Genomic DNA, 19,068 nt, shown 5'->3' with positions numbered 1-19,068 from the left:
GAAGTCGAGGTATCTGAGACATACTGACATTTGTTCAGTTCCTGATATATCCATGGTTTCATCCCCGAGCAAGGTGAAGCATGGTGCATTATCAACCTTCTGTATAATTTTCCTGATGACTATGTCGGAAGATATCTGAAGTATTTCATTCTGAATATCTGGACTCATGTATTGAGCATTTTTCGAATGATTGATGACGTGTTTTTCCAAACTTACATCTCCGGAATCGATTCGAAATCGCAAGAGAGCTCGGAATTTTCCATATTTTTAAAACATGATTTACATCTATAGAAAAATTTTAGGATTCGCGGAATTTCGGGGGGGGCCGGGCCCGCCGGGCCCTACGGCTGGCTACGGCCTTGCTATGTGCTGTACCCAGAATAATGCTGTTGTGAAGACATTCCGCGACCCCCTTGACGGCGTGAGATGTACAGTCGCGTAACGGAAGACTTAAGATGCATGCTTTTGTTCATGTGCATAACCTTTCTTGTCCTGATATCAAGGGATCTGAGCTCGTTCTTCGTCCATTGAACTACTCCAAATGAATAGAGTAGTACCGGGACGGCAAGCATGTTCGTTGCAGATACTTTGTTCCTCGCCGACAGTTCAGAAGACCAAATCTGTCGGATGAGACGTTTGTATCTGCTTCGGAGAGTATCCTTTGCAGATGTCATGTCCTGAATGCGGATCTGTAGCACGCCCAGTTATGTATGAGTCTCTCCAGCGCACACGTGTCGTATAGCGCTTCTATCAACGAGCTCAAGATCTTCAGGGATGCCATTAAGTTTTCCTCGCTTCAAATAAATCTTGGCGCATTTGTCTTACACACATTCCATTCCAATTTCCTTAGTATATCGTTCGACAATCCCTAGAGCTAGATATAGTTGTTCTTTGTTTTTAGCATAGATCTTAAGATCGTCCATGTAAAATACATGAGTGACCTAGTACTTTCGATCTGCAGATTTGCCGCACAAGTATCCGTCGGAATGGCGAAGTGCTAGAGATAGTGCCAATAATGTAAGGCAAAAGAGGAGTGGGCTCATGGTGTCGCCCTGAAAGACACCTTTCTGAAAGGTGACCTTGTTAGTTGTCACACGATTTTTTCCAGATGAGATAGTAAATCTGGTTTTCCAATTATGGGTGGGCATTCTTTATCAGGTGTTATGAGGGCACCACATAGCTCCTTGAAGCTATTTATATTTTCTGAGTCTTCGTGCAGTCTATGCTGCACTTCATAGACTTCTCTCCAAAATACTTCGACCTCCTCTGGTTTGAGTGGGTGTTCGACAGTAACTGGAGGGTCTTGGAAGAGTCAAGATGGGTCAGAGAGAAACTGTTGATTTTCTCTGACCCGCCTCTCCCTTCGCTCTAGACTTCTCTTAGCGTCAGATAGTATCCGTATTCTCTCAACAATATGCTGCCTGATGGTCAGCAGCTTTGACTTGTTAAGTGTGTGATAACGGGTTCGTAGTTCGCGCGCGAACTTTTGAACCTTGGCGGTAAATTCCTGCCAGATGTGATGTAGTCAATCACACACTGAATGCGGGACGTGTATTATCTTGCCCAGACTATCTTCATGGCAAGTTGATGCATTCGTCGTTTGGTCTTATGATCAACCGTTGGTTTTGTTTTACGGTTCGCATCGGCCAAAGCTGTCTCTGCATTATACACACAATAATTGATAGCCCAGAGGTCGGATTTTCCGGAAAAATGTCCACGAAGCTCGTCATCCATTTCAGCCAGAACTTTAGACTTGAGAGAAACCTTGGTGTCGATGTTTCTCCGGGTGATAAAGCATTGCTCTTCCTCCATTGGATGCCTGCCCGCGGTTGGTCTTAGTGTCGCCTCACTTTCTCTGTTGCCGGCTTGTTCTAGCTGTGATAGAGTAGGCGTTCCGCTTTCATAGCCCCTTTTTCGGAGTAGTTCAGCATGGTTTCGCAGACGTTGCTGCGAAAAGTGCGATAGCTCCGGGTGTTTTTCGCACCACAGAGCATGCAGCCGTGCCATGTATCCCCGTTCACGGGCCATACTCGCATTGTAGCACTCTATCAAGTCATGATTCAGTCGCTCCGTCCACCCAAAGGTCGCGAGATCCTGCCGATCCATCGCATTGAATCCATTTTCATTGGCTCCCTCAGATCTAGAGTGGTCAGTATTGTTGGCCGACCCATTGTCGGGAGCATGCGCGTCCTGTTGTTTTGAACCGCACTTACTACGACTATGTTTCGTGTTGTCATTGTTGTTTCCACGAGAAGTTAGGGAAAGGGGTTCGTCCATCCTTGTAGAGCCCCGTATGCAAGGATAAGGCTGCGTACTCTGAGAGCTCGCCCGGTATCCCAGAGGAACCATTCTAGACTCCTCACCCAGGTGCCATTCAGCTTTCGGCACGGATTTCACACCTCCGCTTGGGGTTAATTTCTTCGGGACCACCCCTGGACAATTGTCCGCAACTGCCTATTTATTTTTGTAACCATATTCAGCAGAAACCCTTGGTACAGGGACCCTCTATCCGCATCCCGAGGACGCGTTCGGTGGCTTTATCATAGGCCCTTCGGTTTGATTCTAGAGGAATCAAAACCGAACCAAATGGCGCAGTCGGTATATATGTGTGTGCGCGTGTGTGTGTAATTATTATGGATTACAATTCATAAATTTAGGTACGAGAACTTAAGAAATACGGTATCTTTCAGGCTAATAATTGAAATTGATTTTAAAAGGAAAATCGAATCGACTATGTTTCGGGTTAAAAATATAAGAAAAGAATACCTTAAAACAGTTTAAACAAATTCCCTGCAATTTTTGTTATTTGTGAGTTCCATGTATTCAGAAGAATAGTAAAAACTTTTTAGGTATTGCCACAAAACATATAGTAGGTTTACTATATAATATAAAATATCTTATAATTTATATAAATAATAAATTATAGGTTTAATATAGTATGATATGAGAGGTTTAATGATGGATTACGCATGATTTAGTCTATGCGTAAACAAATAAAAAAAAATACAGAAAATTTTAGAATAATCCAACCAAGTATATAGCTCAAGGTCATCGAATAAGATGGGTTCTGATAATATGTGGCGTATCTCGTCCTGTATAGTGAATATTGGCCAATCGGAAATTTTTTCACCCTGCCATCCACGGTACTACAGCTTACGATGGGTTCCAAACATCTGAAACCTCAATGAAAGTACATAGACAAATTTACAGAGATGCCGGATAAAGTCTAAAGGATCGAACTCCAGGTTCCTAATTTGAAGTCAATTTATTATTGCTAGTCGTCTTTCCAGAGGGAAATACTTTGCTTCTTTTTAGTACATTTTAATAAAAGCTTGTGTACCCCCCTACTACAAATACCAATATAGGTGCCTGTAAAGGTCACTAATAGGATTCTATATAAGGATCCTATAAGTGACCTATAAAGGATCCTACATAGGGTTACCTATACAGGTCTGTATAGGTGCCACCTATAGGAAATAAAACAGCTTCCTGCATAGGATATTTTATAGAATCCTAAATGATTCTATGGTAAGGGTTTTGGGTTCCTTCTTCCTACATTAGAATCCATACAAGAAACTATACAGGTTCGTACTACTAGGCAATCGCATAGTCAAAAATAACTATTGCACATACATTAATTTTCAATAAGCGTGAATCTGCCAATTGTATGTCACCTCATATTATGTTTAAATGAGTAGAATATGCAGATTAAAATTTAAAAGAATTAATTTTTTCGAATGAGAAGATTGCAGTAATACATTTGATTAGGATAATTCTGATTGCAATGGTTTTCAATAGATTAGTTTGTGCATCAGTGACATTAGATTTATTCAGTGCACATGCTATTGGCGGCAGGGAGTCCACGTGTTAGAAACGAACTCTTCAATTCTTTCACATCCATTTGCATCACAAACATCCAAATGTTTTGAAATTCAATACCTGCATTTTTTGTAAAGGTAATTTCTATAAAATAAAACGAGAGTGATAGTCTTTGTAAATTTAAGATTGATATCTGGTAAATGTAAAGTTCCATATAACCTAAGATTGTAACTTATTTATTTTTTTACTTTTAGTGATAACGAGAATTTATAAACGTAAATTAAAAGACAAAATTCAGTTTTTGATATGTAAAATATATAAATAAATTTTTAACATTCTGATGTGGTGTGATGCAAATATGTGAAGAAAAATGTTCAACAAAATCAATTAAAATGCCTGAAAATAAATAGTCTGTAAATAAAAGTAGACTACATGTATGCCAGGATTTTCTTAAAAGTTGCCCATTTAACTAGTTTTTAATAAATAATGTAAACCATTCAAATCAATTTTTTTTAAAATAATTATCTTTTGGAACTATTGTTCCTCTGTTGGTTAATGCTGATTCATAATTGCTGTTACTGAATGGGTATGAGAAAAAGATTACGTGGCCGATTAAAAAAGCCGGTTTCTCATTTGAAACTCACTCTAACCGATAGGCTGTTATCTGGAATCCCAGTGACAGATACGCTATTATGAAGACCTCAAAACCCACTCAAATGCAAGTGAATGGATTTTTGTTTTCTGGGTTAGAAAAATAATGGTATTTGCATATATACCTGATTTAAAGTGAATTAATATTTTTAATATCTCTGGCTCGAGAAATAAATATTTTCTCAATTTCTTATCATTCTTCTTTTAACCTTCTAGGTAATAATCATCGCCCTATTCCACCTTACAAACCTTTACCAACCGAACTTTTGTACCACAAAAGGCGACCAGAAGACAATCCAGACAAGCCTTTAGATCTTCAAGTTCAAGAATCAATGTCAGAACATAATTCGGGTAAAAAGGTTGATCATGAGGAAAATAAATCAGAAAATCCGAAAAAATCAGAGAAGAGCTCTCAGAAAAATGAATCCTTTATCAAACTAAAAGATTTTCAAAATGAAAACGAAACCGAATTCAGAATAAATGGAGAAATTACAACAAAGAAATATCAGTCGTCAGTACAAATAGACAAGACTCAAAATTCGTTGTCCCTTAACAATTCTCAGTTGATTTCAGTTCCAAATAAATCATCTTACGGTATAGATCCCGACACAATCCTCCCAAAGCCTGTTATACCTTTGGAGTCAGGATCTTCTGCAGTTTTGGAGTCAGAAGGTACTTCACAAAGTGATAACTGTAAAGATAGCGATGTGTTTCCCTCAATTACTACAGAAACTACTTCAGAAACAGTTTTTAAGACGACTTTGAATATAGAAACAAGTTCTTCAGTACAGCTAATCGAAAATGCGCATACTTTAACTAATGTGCATTCCACTGCTGCTTCTGCGGAGAAAAATAATAAGCACTTGACGGCAAGCACACTACTTTTAGATCTGGATCCGAGTAAAGCTGTAGAAGAGGATGTGGAAATTAAATCAAGCTTCTCGACACCAACGGTTGGGTTAACAAGTTTCGTTAGAACAACGGAATCCTCTTTGAAGACTTACACTCATCCAGTTCATTCTACTTCACCAACCTTTACTTATCCAAAAACTCCAGGTAATTCTATTATATTATATTATTATTAGAAATATTACCGATGTAGTATTATATTTTTATTTTTATAGTAAGCCGTTTAAAAAGGATAAATTCTGCTTTATATTTGATTTTAACCAAATGAAAGATTACACTGGTATCCTTTAACTTTTTGTTGTGAAAGCATCCCGGTAACAAGCATTGAATTCAGAAAAATTAAGAATTTATATTCCTATGAATACGCGATTTTTCCTCCGTCTAAAAATCCCCCGACGGGAACAGAAAAAGTGCAAATCCTATTCCTCTCAATCGACTTAGTAAAATTTAACGAAAGCATTTATTTAACCAATTTTTAGTTATTAAATCTTTCTATAGCTTATAATTTCAAAAAATATTCAAATTTATATTTATTTATATTTTAATAATTAATTTTAATTCTAGAGAGGCAGAGTTGAATTGGTGAGAATTAAAATTTCAGAATTTACATTCCGCATGAAGGAAATAAAGCAACTTATACACATATTTTGTGAACTTATTAGAAGAAATGAAATAAAATTAAAATATCACCACTCTGAGGAATAAAAAATATCTCTATGAGGTGCGTTACCGGTACAATTAGAAGGAATTAAATATATCAAAAACACGTTCTCTTTGGGAGAATAGAAAACTGTGTGGCGGTCGCCATGGAAATAGAAGTGAATAAGTTTAGGAGGTATCTTATTCTTATTGTGGCATTTTAGACAGATGGAAAAATCGCGCATTCAAAATAATAGAATAATCTTCACTTTTGCGCTGAAATCTGAAAATATGAATTTTTCTTTATTCTACGCTTATTACCGGCATGTTACTAGGCGTTTTATATAGATATTTTACGCGCTGAACACGAATTTGTGCGAAGACCTTATCTATCACTTTAAGTTATAGACAAAGTAGGAATTCAAATGCCGAAGAATGACGCATTTGGTTATATTTTTTGAAAAACTTCGGAACGAATCCCGAAGTTTTAGAACCTCTGGAAAGGACTCAAAGAGAAGCTCACAGTTTTTCTTTAGACCCTAAAAGCAGAATTTTTTTTATTTTTTGGAACTAAAGATAAAATTTCACGCTTTTAATGGAGACCTTTCCGAAGGTTATAAGGCTTCGGATCCACGAGTTAATGCCAAGTACAATTCGAAACCAATCCAAGCCCATATTTAAGTCTTGTTCAATCAGTGCATAAATTGCGAATTAATCCCAGAAAATTCTGTACAAATTTTTGGTTGGTTTCAATTCTTAACCTTATTACAAATGAATACGAGTCTCGTGTATTTTAATCCTTTTCAATTATTTTCTGTTCATGCACCAAATCTGAATAAATCCAAAACCAATCTTAAACCATAATTAATTCTTTTCAATATATGCGACCAATTTGATTGAATATGTGACTCATCCAGAAAGACTTCAATCCTTTCAGTACGTGCACCAACGCCAAAATCAATCCAAATTAACCAGAACTCATCCTTTAAAAGTCGGAAATTTTTTGAATTTTCATATAATCTTTTGAAAATGAAGATGTTCGAAGTTCCAGGATACCTTTAAATACTATAAAATTCATTGAATTCTTTTGAAATCACAAACAAATTTGAAATTACTACATAATGGCCGCCGTCTTGTTCTGACGCGTCTCATGTGCTCCTGGTACTTTTCACTTTTATGGTGGCTTGACGTAATGTTCGAATAGATTTGATTTCTTATTAAGTGCACTGATTCTGCTGCTTTTGTCAAAGTGTTATACCTGATATGTTCGGTGCCTCGATGTCATGTTTTTTGTCTTTTTGTCAAGCACTTTTCTATTGTCATGTTCTTCGTTTCCTACGTTATGAGTCCGAACGCAATAAAGGACTCTTAAGCAAATCAAGCCTAAATTTGACATTATCTGGCTTGGATTCAAGGGCTTTATTGTAAATGCAGTTTTCTACCCCGAGTTCAAGGCTCCATATCATCAATCTTGTGCAGTTCGGATAAGAGTTCTCGAAACCGGTGCCCTTGCTAAGTGTTGTGCACCGCGCCCTTGTAGATCTACACTGTCAGAGATACCAAGCCTCGCCATCTAATACAATGAACCCGTAATAAACACTGTTTTTTCTACAGTAAATCCTCGACTTGAAAATATATTATCATATTTTGGCAGCCTAACATCTGAGATTGGTACGAAATAGTACTGTCGAATTTAAGCAAAGAATTCTAAGGAAAAAAAATCGAATTCTTTTTGGTCTTCCCGAGCATGCCTCTTCTCGGAACAGTGTCTTTCCTGTAAACAAAAATCCTTCATACTTTGGAACTGAAATTTTTTCACGTATAATGAGCCTATCTGTACCCCAAGAGACGGGATGATATAGTTGAACATTAATGTTTTTAATTCAGTTTCTGATTCTTTTGATTATTTCAATTTGACGCAAGTAAATGATAACGAAAATAACCACGGATCAATAATTAATGGAATATTGATAAAGATCAACTCTGTGTCCATCAAGGTGGCCGTTCATCCCCTACTGTCAGTAGATAATTATCATCCGCCCTTGTCGCTCTTACCTGAATGAAATTCAATAGGCTCATCTTATCGCTGATGCCACAATAGAAGAAACAGTTGACATACTGTATGGTTATCCGATACGGATAAGCATTAGACCAACTTCATTTAGCTAAGTTTTCAAGAGGAATAAATAACCGATTTTTCGAAACATTTCCTACAAAATAAAAACTCCAGTATTTTGTATTACAGTTTGTAATATAATTTAGGCTCCTATAACTTTCAAAAGAAGAAATTTTAAAAGATTTGCAGACATAAGAGCTCACTGTAAAAAAAACTATCAGACACATGGCACAAAAGACATATTACAGACGCCGAAAACTCGATTATATCTCATCCGGGATCCTTTTAGAACCACGTTAACGATGTAAATAAAAACAACGATCTACCAAACAAAATATTTTTAGGTGACGGACAGGCAAACTCTAATGATGACATAGCTGATCTTTTTGCTGAACAATATAAATCTGTTTATTAAACTCCCACCGACCGCTCTATGTGCTTTGATCCGGCCGATGTCATAGACTTTTCTACTGTTTACATTGTCAAGGAGGAAATTGAATTAAAATTAAAAAATCTCGGTCCCATCAGACGGGCTGGTTTTGATAGGAGTCCCCCTCCTCTTTGTTAAAGTCAGTGAGATCCTTTAATAGCGCATCCCTCTATAGCCTTTCCGAGAATGGACGCTGCGTCGCGGATAAGAGTAGAATGAGAAGCGGGGAGTGTGCGGTGGTCACACAGGCGTGAACAAACAAAAGCGTCTTTAAAAGAAGCGGCAGTGTTTCGAATTATTTTCCCACCAACACCCATCCGAAAACCGGAACAATAGAAGAGTTTCACTGTATTTGAAAAATGGCATAATTGTTCCTATTTCTAAAAACGGTAATAAAGATCGTGTCACTAATTACAGACCGATAACAATTCTCAGCATTATTCCAAAAATATTTAAGAGTGTCGTTCATGATAAGCTATCAGCTGTATCAGCTAATATTATTATAGATGAGCGGCACCGTTTTAGAAGAAGGAGGTCCACTGCTACAAATCTATGAATTTATACTACTTATCTATTAATAGCGTTAACGCTGGCTTGCATGTGGATGCTGTTTGTACTGTCTTTTCTAAAGCCTTCGACAAAGTAGACCATCTTACCGTTTTGGCGAAACTCAGGGCGCTGCATATATCGAGTAACATGCTGCCTTGCCTAACGAGATATATAATTAGAAGAACTCAATCCATTCGAGTAAAAGGATAATACTATTAAACATTTACTGCATCATCTGAAGTTCCCCAGGGTTCGCACTTTGTAACCATTATTTTGATATTTTATGGTAATGATATCGGCTCAATGATTAAATTTGGTCTGTTTTTACTATTTTCTGACGACCTTAAATTTTATGGAGCCATCTGCTCCCTTTCGGACTTCATCGAACTCAAGACAACCTAGACCGTCTTCAAGTTTGATGCACTATTAAAACGAGATGCAGCTTAATGTAAAAAATGCGCAGTCATAACATTTAATAAGAAAAAGCTAGGTTTCTACTCGCAGGCTTAAGCTTTCTTTTTAAGGTTGTTGTCGTGCCAAACGTCAGATATCTGAAAAAATAATTTTTCAATGATTTTAAAAATCAAAATATTGTAACTGATGGCATTTCAAATAAAAATCATTATTTCTCTGAAAAATGTTAAAATTCCTAAAAATTCATTCATCTAACCATGCTTTTTGCAATTGCATTTTTTCTGACCATCTTTTTTTAGTTGTTTTTAAAATTGGAAACAGTAGAGTTATAGAAAATATTTTCCCAAGAAAAATAATCCGTCGTTTTTTTTTAAATCCAACCATTTTTTCAAACTTGGTAAGAAGCGTCAGCCAGAAAAAATTCAATTGCGAAAAACATGGTTAAAATTACTGTTTTTTGTTGTTGTTGTGGATTTGAATATTTTTCATACAAAAAAATGTTTTTTATTTGAATTGTCATCAGTTTTAATATTTTGATTCCTAAAATCATAAAAAAACTATTTTTTTCAGATATCTACTGTCTGAAAATTCTACCTAAAATACATTTGAATGCAACGATAAAGTTGTAAAGCAACAGCGCTTTAAAAACCTTTAGACCTTTAAAGCATCGAGAGGTTGCCACGCGAGTTAGCATCTTTTCATTTTGTGTTCACTACGTAACACGTTTTCCTTCGGTCTCTTCGAGACGGAGCCTTGTCATTTGTACACGCCGATATTTACTACTAAAAAGAATAAATTTGTACATTTAAATACGAATATATTTAATCTCGAGAGCGTTGAAACCAGGACCCAACCTCAAAATTGAATTTTCTTATTTTACTCCGTAAATACTAGAACCACATATTGTTTAGAAAATTAGGCCTTATCCTATCTTGAATCATATTTTGTATTTGGAGTAAAATATTCGCTAATCTTAATAACTTTTTTTTAAAACGTTTTTTTAATGCTCGGATTAGAATCCAATTAAAGATTCTTTTACCCAAAAACTATTGAATTTAGTCCTGGTTCCAACGCCCTTAAACTATAAATTGTCAGTGACAAATTCGATTTTAGTTGGCGCAGATCATTATCATCCTCGTCCTGGAATAGTTCTCGATGATACCGTTGATTACAAAGGCACGCACAGACCTTTCGGACCATCGAGATATGCTCAAAATCACGAAACATTTGATGTCGTCGTTTCCGCTGTTCAAGGTCCTGGTGGCAGCTCAGGTACGTAAAATGGAAATTAAAATAAGATTATGCAAATTAATTTCGCCGAATATATGTGAGATTACAATTCATGAATGAAGATTGTTATTTTTTTTAATTGTAAATATAAAATAGCCTTTTCGCAGTTTGAATATTAAATGTACTTTCAATTAGAGAAAAAAAACGTTTTAGGAGACCCTGTTAAGATCCCCATCAATGTTGGTGGCAATACTGACGTAATTTTAACGTCGGCACTTGAAGGTCAAGGATTCGTTAGTATCGATGGAAAAAGAACATACCTGAACTTGTTTGAAACTGCAGACCAAAGTGTTGGACCAACTAAGACACAATTCCAATCAATTAGAACACAAGCACCGCCAGTTTTAGGATCTGGGTATGCGATCGTTAATTCACATATACGTAATGAAATTTAGAAGTATCTAAAAATTGACAAATTTGTGTAAATAACCAGTATACATATATGATATATTATTTTTTTCTAAATTTGAGTATTAGGTAAAACAGTGATATTTTTCAAATTCTCAATTGACACGACAAGTCTTTTATATCATGAAAAATTGTTTACTTGCAACTTAATGTTTAATGGCAGAACACAATTACTCGTAAATGCGTGTTAATGTAAAATATGCTGAAATGTTGGTTTGCAAGCTTTTTTACACTTGGGAATAATTTATAAAAAACTTTTGTAATTAAAAAAAAATTTTTTTTTTCTAATTCTCGAGTGAACCGTTCAGATTTTTATTTAGTAAAAAATTGTTTGCTTGCAATGCAATTTTTGATAGAAGAACGAAATTACTAATCAATGCGTGCTAATGTACATTATGGAGAGATGACTAGGAATGATGAGAGAAAAATTTGTTCAGGATTTAAAAAAAAATTATTATTAGCTAATTCTCAAGTTACACGTTTAAAATTGTATTGAAAAAAACTAAGAATCCAACGTATCTCACTTATTTACAGTAACACATATTAACTAGTGATTATGTTTTACCATCAAATATTAAGTTGTGGGCAAACAATTTTTTATTGAATGAAAGTCTGGACGTGTAGCTTGAGTATCAGAAATGTTAGAACTAAGAGTTTATGTTAATTAAAGTAAACGATTCAAGTAATTAGCGTAAGCGCATGCGCGGCATGACAGGAAGCTGATACTGCCCTTGTAATATTTAGTACGGCTTGGGCGCTCATAAGAAGCGCAAGTATTGCTCGAACCCCCTTCAGTGAGCACAAGCCTCATTTATCTCGTGTCTTGTAACAACGTTCATGTAGTATCCTTTCACATTATAATATACTCCTTTTCACGGATTTAATGATTCCCAATCATTACCTCTGATTCTCCTAACAAAGTCTCTTCTTATCAGGTTAAAGATTTAATAGGTTATGTACCCAGGTTTTGACGCGAGTGAAAAAAGAGGTGTCGGGTGTAACGACACGTAACAAAGAAAAAGTGCGTCGGGTGTGACGACGTGTAACGTAACAAAAAAAAGTGTCGGGTTTAACGATACGTAACGGAAAAGAAATAAAACAAAATGAACGGCGAGAGTTCTACGAGGATCGAACTCCTCAACAAAAATAATTTTGACACGTGGAAGCTGCAAATGCAGGCAGTGCTAATAAAGGCCGATTTGTGGGAATATGCAAATTGTGAGGCCGTGAAACCAGAAAGGGGAGAGAATTGTCAACCCACCGCCGCGGAACGTGCTTGGACGAAAAATGACCAGAAGGCAAAATCGGATATCATCCTATCGATCTCCACAAACGAAATTAATTTAGTGAAAAATTGTGAGACATCGAGGGAAATGTGGCTACGATTAGAGGAAATCTTCCAACCCAAGGGGCCAGCAAGAAAGGCCACGTTATTGAAAAAGCAAACGCTACACAACATGGCGGAAGGGAGCGACATCCGAGATCATCTGAACGACTTCTTCGACACCGTAGATAAACTAGCGGATATGGAAATTGAAATTAACCCCGATCTGCTAACAATTATGATTTTATTCCTGCCAGTTTTGAAAACTTCAGGTGCGCTATAGAGTCTAGAGACAACTTACCTACTCCAGACTTGATCCGAACAAAAATCATCGAAGAGCACGATTCTCGGAGAAACAACACACAAGGCGAAAGTTTAGACGCTATATTCGTGAACAAACACGGTAAACGAGAGAACCAGAAATTTACAACGGAAGTGAAAGAAAATGTCAACGCAGAAAAAAGATCACCAGATCAAATGAGGTGTTTCGTGTGTAAAAAATTCGGACATATAAAATCCGAATGTAGATTTAATAAAAATAAAAAACAGTTTGCAAAGTGCGCGGGAGAAGCGTGTTTAAATGTGTTGAATCGTCAGCCGCCGGATTTGCGCAAAAGTTGGTGCCTAGATAGTGGGGCGACAACTCATCTGTGCAACGACAAGAGAAGTTTCCGTAACATTACCGAATCTGACCATGGAGTGTTAAACCTCGCTAACAGCTCCACAACGGAAATTTTGGGTAAAGGAACAGTAAAATTCACTACGAAAGTGAACGGTAACTTAAAAGGTGTCTCGCTCGAGAATACGTCACCCGCGCCTGATCTGAGTGCTAACCTTCTATCAGTGGCTAAAATCACGGATCGTGGATTTAGTGTGTTATTCCAAAAAGAATCAACGAAGATCATCGACAATAAAGGTAATACCGAACTTTACGCGAAAAGAATCGGGGATTTGTACTGTGTACAAGAAATCGGAGAAAGTGCGTGTGTGGTTTCTAATGTAAAATTAAGTAAAGCCACATTCGAAACTTTACACAAACGGTTCGGCCACGCGAACTTAAAAGACGTTTCAGACGCTGTGAGAAGAGGTGCTGTCACAGGAGTTCAGCTAACGGATACAGCTACTGAAATTAAGTGTGAAGTTTGCTTTAAGAGGAAGATGTCGAGAACCCCATTCCCGAAGGAATCTACTCACAATATAGATATGCTACAGATCATACACATAGATGTATGGGGACCGGCAAGGACGACCTCACGTGGAGGAGCAAAGTACTACGTTGAATTCATCGACGACTACTCCACGTGGTGTGAGCTTAAGTTCCTAAAATCCAAGGCAGACTCACTTAACACAACAAAGGAGTTTATAGCCTCAGTTGAAAGACAAAAAGGTAAGAAAGTCCAATTTATTCAGTCGGATAACGGACGAGAATATGTGAACACTGAATTTGACAGTTACCTCAAGAATCGCGGAATAAAGCGAAGACTGACAGTGCCACACAATCCAGAGCAGAACGGCACAGCGGAAAGAAAGAATAGAACACTACTCGAAACAGCTAGATGTCTCCTTATGGAAGCCAATCTTCCAGATTCGTTTTGGGCTGAAGCTGTGAATACAGCCAACTATCTAAGAAATCGTTTGCCGACCAAGAGTCTCAACGGTAAAACGCCCTACGAACTTTGGGAAGGAAAAGCACCAGATGTTTCCAATATACGAGTGTTCGGTAGCAAGGTGTACTACCTTGACAGGGATCCTGAAAGAGGGAAACTAGATCAACGAGGCCAAGAAGGAATTTTATTGGGGTACTCCGAAGAATCTAAAGCATACCGAATCTGGTCGGTTAAGAAGAGAAAAATAATCATGTCGTGATGTCCAATTCATGGAAAACATATGCACTCATCCGAAGATAGTGAACGAAGCTCCAATAAAAGTGACAATTCCGGATCACAAACAGGAAGAAAAAGGACGACGTCTCGCCGAAATCGAATACACTTCATCAAAACAAGGAGAAGAACTCGAACAAAACGAGGATGATGAAGAAGATGACTTCAGAGGCTTCGAACGCCAAGAAATCATGCGACAGGGACCAGAAGAGGAAGAACTTACAGCTGGATCAAAAAGAGGACCGGGGCGACCAAAAGGAAGCCGATCCAACACTGTTTTAGAAAAAAGAGAACCACGAACAGGATTGCGGAGCAGCAGCAAACAAGAAAGAACTTTACCTACAGTTCAAGAAGAAGACGAGCCAATCGAAGATGAAGAACACACATTTATGGCAGTAATACCAATAAAGAAAGCGATGACGGGTGCCGACGCTCAGGAATGGCGTAACGCAATTGCTGTAGAAATAAAATCATTTTAAAAAATAAAACATGGATTTTGACAGATCGTCCGAAGAAAGGTAGGATCATAGGCAGTCGCATGATCCTATGGAACAAACCTAACCCGGACGGTACAATCGAGAGAAGGAAAGCTCGATTAATAGCTCAAGGATTCAGCCAACAACCCGGTATACATTTTAACAAGACATTCGCTCCAGTCACTCGAATCAGTACGATTTGTTTAATGGCAGCGATTTCAGCACAAAACAACCTGATGATAATACAATTTGATATAGCATCCGCTTATCTTAATGGAGAGCTGGAGGAGGAAGTTAATATGGAGCCTCCTAAATTATTTGAAGAATTTCTACAATACGTCATCGATCAAGAAGGAACCCATAAAATTGGAAATGAAGCAAAGAAGATGCTCTAAGATTTCAATAGGGGAAACAAAGTGTGTTTACTCAAGAAGTCCATCTACGGACTTAAACAAGCTGGCAGAAGTTGGTACACCAAACTAGACAAAGTACTCAGACGAATCGGATACACACCAACGAAAGCAGAACCATGCCTTTTTCAATCTGGAACAGGGGAAGAAATTACCATGGTTGCAGTTTACGTAGACGATATCCTCGTCGCATCACGAGAGGAGAAGGCAATCCTGGAACTGAAAAGAAAATTATCTACTGAGTTTGAAGTAAAAGATTGAGGTCAAATAGACTACTGTTTGGGAGTGGAATTCCAACAAACAAACAGAGAAGTTTCGATGGGTCAGCAAGGATACATTTGGGAAGTCCTACAGAGATTCGAGATGACTGACTGCAAACCCGTGGCCACTCCAGTCGACCCAGGGACAAAACTCAAGAAGAACGAAAATCCGAGAGAAGATGAACTCAAGCTCCCGTATCGGGAACTCGTCGGAGCCCTAACTTACCTGTCAGTGACAACCCGCCCAGATATAGCCTATGCTGTTAGTAAGCTAGGACAGTTCAACAACAGTTACGGAGTAGAACATTGGAAGGCAGCAAAACGTGTGTTGCGTTATCTCAAGGGAACCGTCGAGGATCGAAAGTCTCAATCAGGATACATGTTAATACTCGGAGGAGGTCCTATCTCATGGGACTCCAGAAAGCAGAGGACCGTCGCATTCTCCACAACAGAAGCCGAATATATGGCCATGGCAGAATCAGTCAAAGAAGCCATATACCTTCAACGATTAGTCCAGGAACTCGGATTTCACAGCTACGGTGACCTCACAATCAACTGTGAGAACAGGAGTGGTCTCGCTTTGGCAGAAAACCCAACGTTTCACGCAAGGTCGAAGCATATCGACATCAGACACCATTTCATTAGGAACGTGTTAAGCAAGAAGTTATTTGCAGTAAAACATGTGTCAAGTGAAAACCAAGTTGCTGATTTTCTCACGAAAGGACTATTAAGAATCTTGATTCGAGAGGAAGTGTTAGAACTAAGAGTTTATGTTAATTAAATTAAACGATTCAAGTAATTAGCGTAAGCGCATGCGCGGCATGACAGGAAGCTGACACTGCCCTTGTAATATTTAGTACGGCTTGGGTGCTCGTAAGAAGCGCTAGTATTGCTCGAACCCCTTTCAGTGAGCATTTTTATTGAATAAAAGTCTCGACGTCTCCATTGAGAATTAGAAAATTTTCATTATTTTTCCTAATCCGCAACAAATTTTTATTTATCATTCCTAGAAGTGAAAAAACGTCGAATCCAAGAACTCTCCGTAATTTACGTTAACACACATATAGCAGTAATTGTGTTCTACTATTAAGCATTACGTCACAAGCAAAACATTTTTTAATGAATAAAAATTTGGATGTGTCGCTTGAGAATTTGAAAAATATCACTATTTTTCTTATCCTCAAAAAATTTGCATTCATTGTAACCAGACTTATAAAAGTTTGAAATTCAATATCTGTTCATAATTTGCATATAATATTTTTGAACGTCGAAAAAAGTCTTATTTCATAATAACATAAAAATATAAAGTGGATTCTTGAGACTATTTTTGCAATGATGATTACTAAATCTCGAAATATTTTCTGTCGTACAAATAAACAGTTCAGCAGCATCACCTCGGCCAAGTGTTCCAGTCAAAAGACCGAACTTCCATCGCAGACCAACACAACCTCCAGTTAGAATAGACACTTGCATTGTTGGCGATTCAAGTACATGCGATGCTAGTCAACATGAAGCATGTGCTACCGTTCACGGCGTTTCTGCTTGCCACTGCAAGCCTGGATTCGCGAGGCTGCAACATTCACTACCATGTAAAAGTTAGTATAATAAATCAAAAACTACTGAAAACCAGAGTGGAAGCGGTAGACCTGAAACTTTTTAAGCCCGAGGTGGGACCGAAAAAGGACAGTGAATTTTTTTTCTGGTCGGGAATTTATTTAGTCATCATTCCAGCAGAAAATCCTCTCCTATGCCTTTTACTCTCAGTTAACATTATACGAAATAATGCCGATCGTGAAAATAAATACCAACTTAAGACTGCAGTATAGACAGTTAAAGGCCTGACTTGGACCTGTCTTAAGTCTATATTTTCTGGTCCTCAGAAGCCTACGGTCCTTTTCTCCCCACCAAACAGTGGTCAAAAATCGGAAAAAAGTGGCCAAAAGTGGAAAATGTACATAAAATGGGACAAATTCGATTACTGATAGGTTTTTGAGGTCGCTGATTACGAATACGATGCTAGAAATTCCGAAAATAAAATGGCGGATCCAATATGGCAGACGAGTATGCCTAATAAACTTTCGATTATTTTCAGAGTTGGTATAACAGGGTTTTCAAGGTTGCTGATTACGAATCCGATATTAAAAATTCAAAAAAAAAAATAACGGTTCCAACATGGTGGACGAGTATGCTAAATAAACGTTTGATTCTTTTCAAAATTGGTATAACGGGGTTCTAAAGGTTGCTTATTGCGAATCTGATCTCAAAAATTCAGAAAAAAATGGTAGATCCAATATGGCGAACGAGTATGAACCATGGATCTAATATGGCGGACCTTTATAAAGGCCCTAAAAGGTCATTATCTATTTCTTAGTTACTCTAAAGCTTTAAATGGAAAAAATCTATACAATAAGACAGTCAAATCAAAAAATATTATCAAAACCGTGTATATATTATGAACGTTTATGATCTATACCCAGTTTTTAAAAATATTTTTTTGTTTGACTCTCTTATTGTATTGAATTCTTTTATCTGAAGCTTTAGAGTAACTGGCGAAATATTTGAAATTTGGACAAAAATTGATATAGTATGATACATCTTCTAAAATTATCAGAAAGAAGCTCAATGTTGATAAAATTTCATACTCGTTTATCATGAACGCAGATTATGATTTGCATACTCTTCTTCCGACTAACATCCTTCCATTCTTTTGAGATTTTAGTGAGCAATACTAGAAGTAAGTTCAAGTTAAAGTTAGGTTAAGTTTGAATGAATATACGATCAAAATTATTTTTAACAAACATTTGGGGCAAAATACGTTAAGTGAACCCACCTAAAATTATTGTTTTTTTATCGGATTGAAACTTGGTTAAATTATAGCTGTGTTGGAACTATATTAATTAACCGAACTAGCTGTTCGGTTTTGTTCGACAAAGTTGAATAGAAATGGCATTCCTAGGTATTAGAATTAATCATACCTATAAATGCAAGCTTTCTTACCGGTTGTATAAACATCGAACGCTGTCCAGGATTTGACAAACGTTGACGTGGATTCTTCAGTCTCTGCACCTTGAATTTAACCAACTGGGTACCTCTGCTACACGGATCGCCCCAAGAGTCACCGCACAGTGAGACGAAAAGTACTTTTTTCGTTCAAAAAGTTCCAGATCCTTCAATTTTGGACCAATTAAAATTTTTTAAAATTAAAGTTCAATAACTTCTGCAAAGCTTCGCGGTCAAAACTTTTGTCTTGTCTGTTAATTTATCAGAAAATTTTGAAAGTATGGAAAAATTGAAATTTTTTAGAGAAGAATTTTTTACGCTTTAATAACTACTTAGGTAAACTTTTTATTGTACTAGATAAATGTTTTTTTTTGATTCACAGAATACAAAAAATTTGGTAATTATTCCATTTCATTGTTATAAACTAATTTTATGAAAAATTTAGGGGCCATTCACAAAATACGTGATACATCTTGCAGAAAATTTAAACACC

At 37.1% G+C, this 19,068-nt stretch overlaps 1 protein-coding gene across 7 annotated transcripts in view; it reads left to right on the top strand.

Annotated features, from left to right (window-relative positions):
- Positions 1-19,068, top strand: part of LOC117174095 — a 298,870-nt gene that overhangs the window by 147,130 nt on the left and 132,672 nt on the right. For 6 of the 7 annotated variants that reach the window (XM_033362825.1, XM_033362821.1, XM_033362819.1 and 3 more), the window contains 4 exons: positions 4,687-5,526; positions 10,641-10,799; positions 10,971-11,172; positions 16,956-17,170. In XM_033362825.1, the coding sequence (XP_033218716.1) occupies positions 4,687-5,526; positions 10,641-10,799; positions 10,971-11,172; positions 16,956-17,170 (1,416 nt within the window). The remainder of the gene's footprint in view (positions 1-4,686; positions 5,527-10,640; positions 10,800-10,970; positions 11,173-16,955; positions 17,171-19,068) is intronic. The other variant, XM_033362826.1, reaches the window with a different exon arrangement.

This window comes from Belonocnema kinseyi, chromosome 6, assembly GCF_010883055.1.
Source record: "Belonocnema kinseyi isolate 2016_QV_RU_SX_M_011 chromosome 6, B_treatae_v1, whole genome shotgun sequence".
In the NCBI taxonomy this organism is placed as follows: domain Eukaryota; kingdom Metazoa; phylum Arthropoda; class Insecta; order Hymenoptera; family Cynipidae; genus Belonocnema; species Belonocnema kinseyi.
This window is presented reverse-complemented; position numbering and strand designations above follow the sequence as displayed.